This window comes from Geospiza fortis, unplaced genomic scaffold (assembly GCF_000277835.1).
Source record: "Geospiza fortis unplaced genomic scaffold, GeoFor_1.0 scaffold439, whole genome shotgun sequence".
NCBI classification, from domain to species: domain Eukaryota; kingdom Metazoa; phylum Chordata; class Aves; order Passeriformes; family Thraupidae; genus Geospiza; species Geospiza fortis.
In genome coordinates, this window is record NW_005054618.1 from 220882 (window position 1) to 221359 (window position 478).

Genomic DNA, 478 nt, shown 5'->3' on the forward strand with positions numbered 1-478 from the left:
AATGGGACACTGTGGGGACGGGGACACTGTGGGGAGAGGGGACAGTGTGGGGAGGGGGACACTGAGGGGATGAGGACACCGCAGGCATGGTGGGACACCGTAAGGGACACGGGGACATTGCTGGAGGGGAAGACACCGGGGCAGGTGTGACGCGGGGACATCGTGGGGACAATGCCAGGAGAGGGGACCGTGAGGACACTGCGGCGGGAGGGACACGGGGTGACACCGAGGGGACAGTGCTCCGCAGTGGACGGACGTGCTGGACGGGTTCTGCACGGATGAGTTCGGCGTGAAGACGCGGCAGTTCCACTGCTGCCGCCGCCACGGGGCCGCGCGGCGCCGCTGCTTCGCCCAGGAGACCCCGGCCCCCACCTGGGCCCCCGTCCCCACCTGGGACCCCAACGTCGCCTGGGACTTGGTCAGCGAGCCCCCCTTTCCTCCCGGCGAGCCCACGACCACCAACATCGGCAACATCTGC

The 478-nt window shown here is 69.2% G+C and overlaps 1 protein-coding gene across 1 annotated transcript in view; it reads left to right on the forward strand.

Annotated features, from left to right (window-relative positions):
• Nucleotides 1-478, forward strand: part of ECM1 (extracellular matrix protein 1) — a 3608-nt gene that overhangs the window by 1293 nt on the left and 1837 nt on the right. Inside the window, exon 4 of the mRNA XM_031064706.1 lies at nucleotides 248-476. Coding sequence (XP_030920566.1) covers nucleotides 248-476 — 229 coding nt within the window. The remainder of the gene's footprint in view (nucleotides 1-247; nucleotides 477-478) is intronic.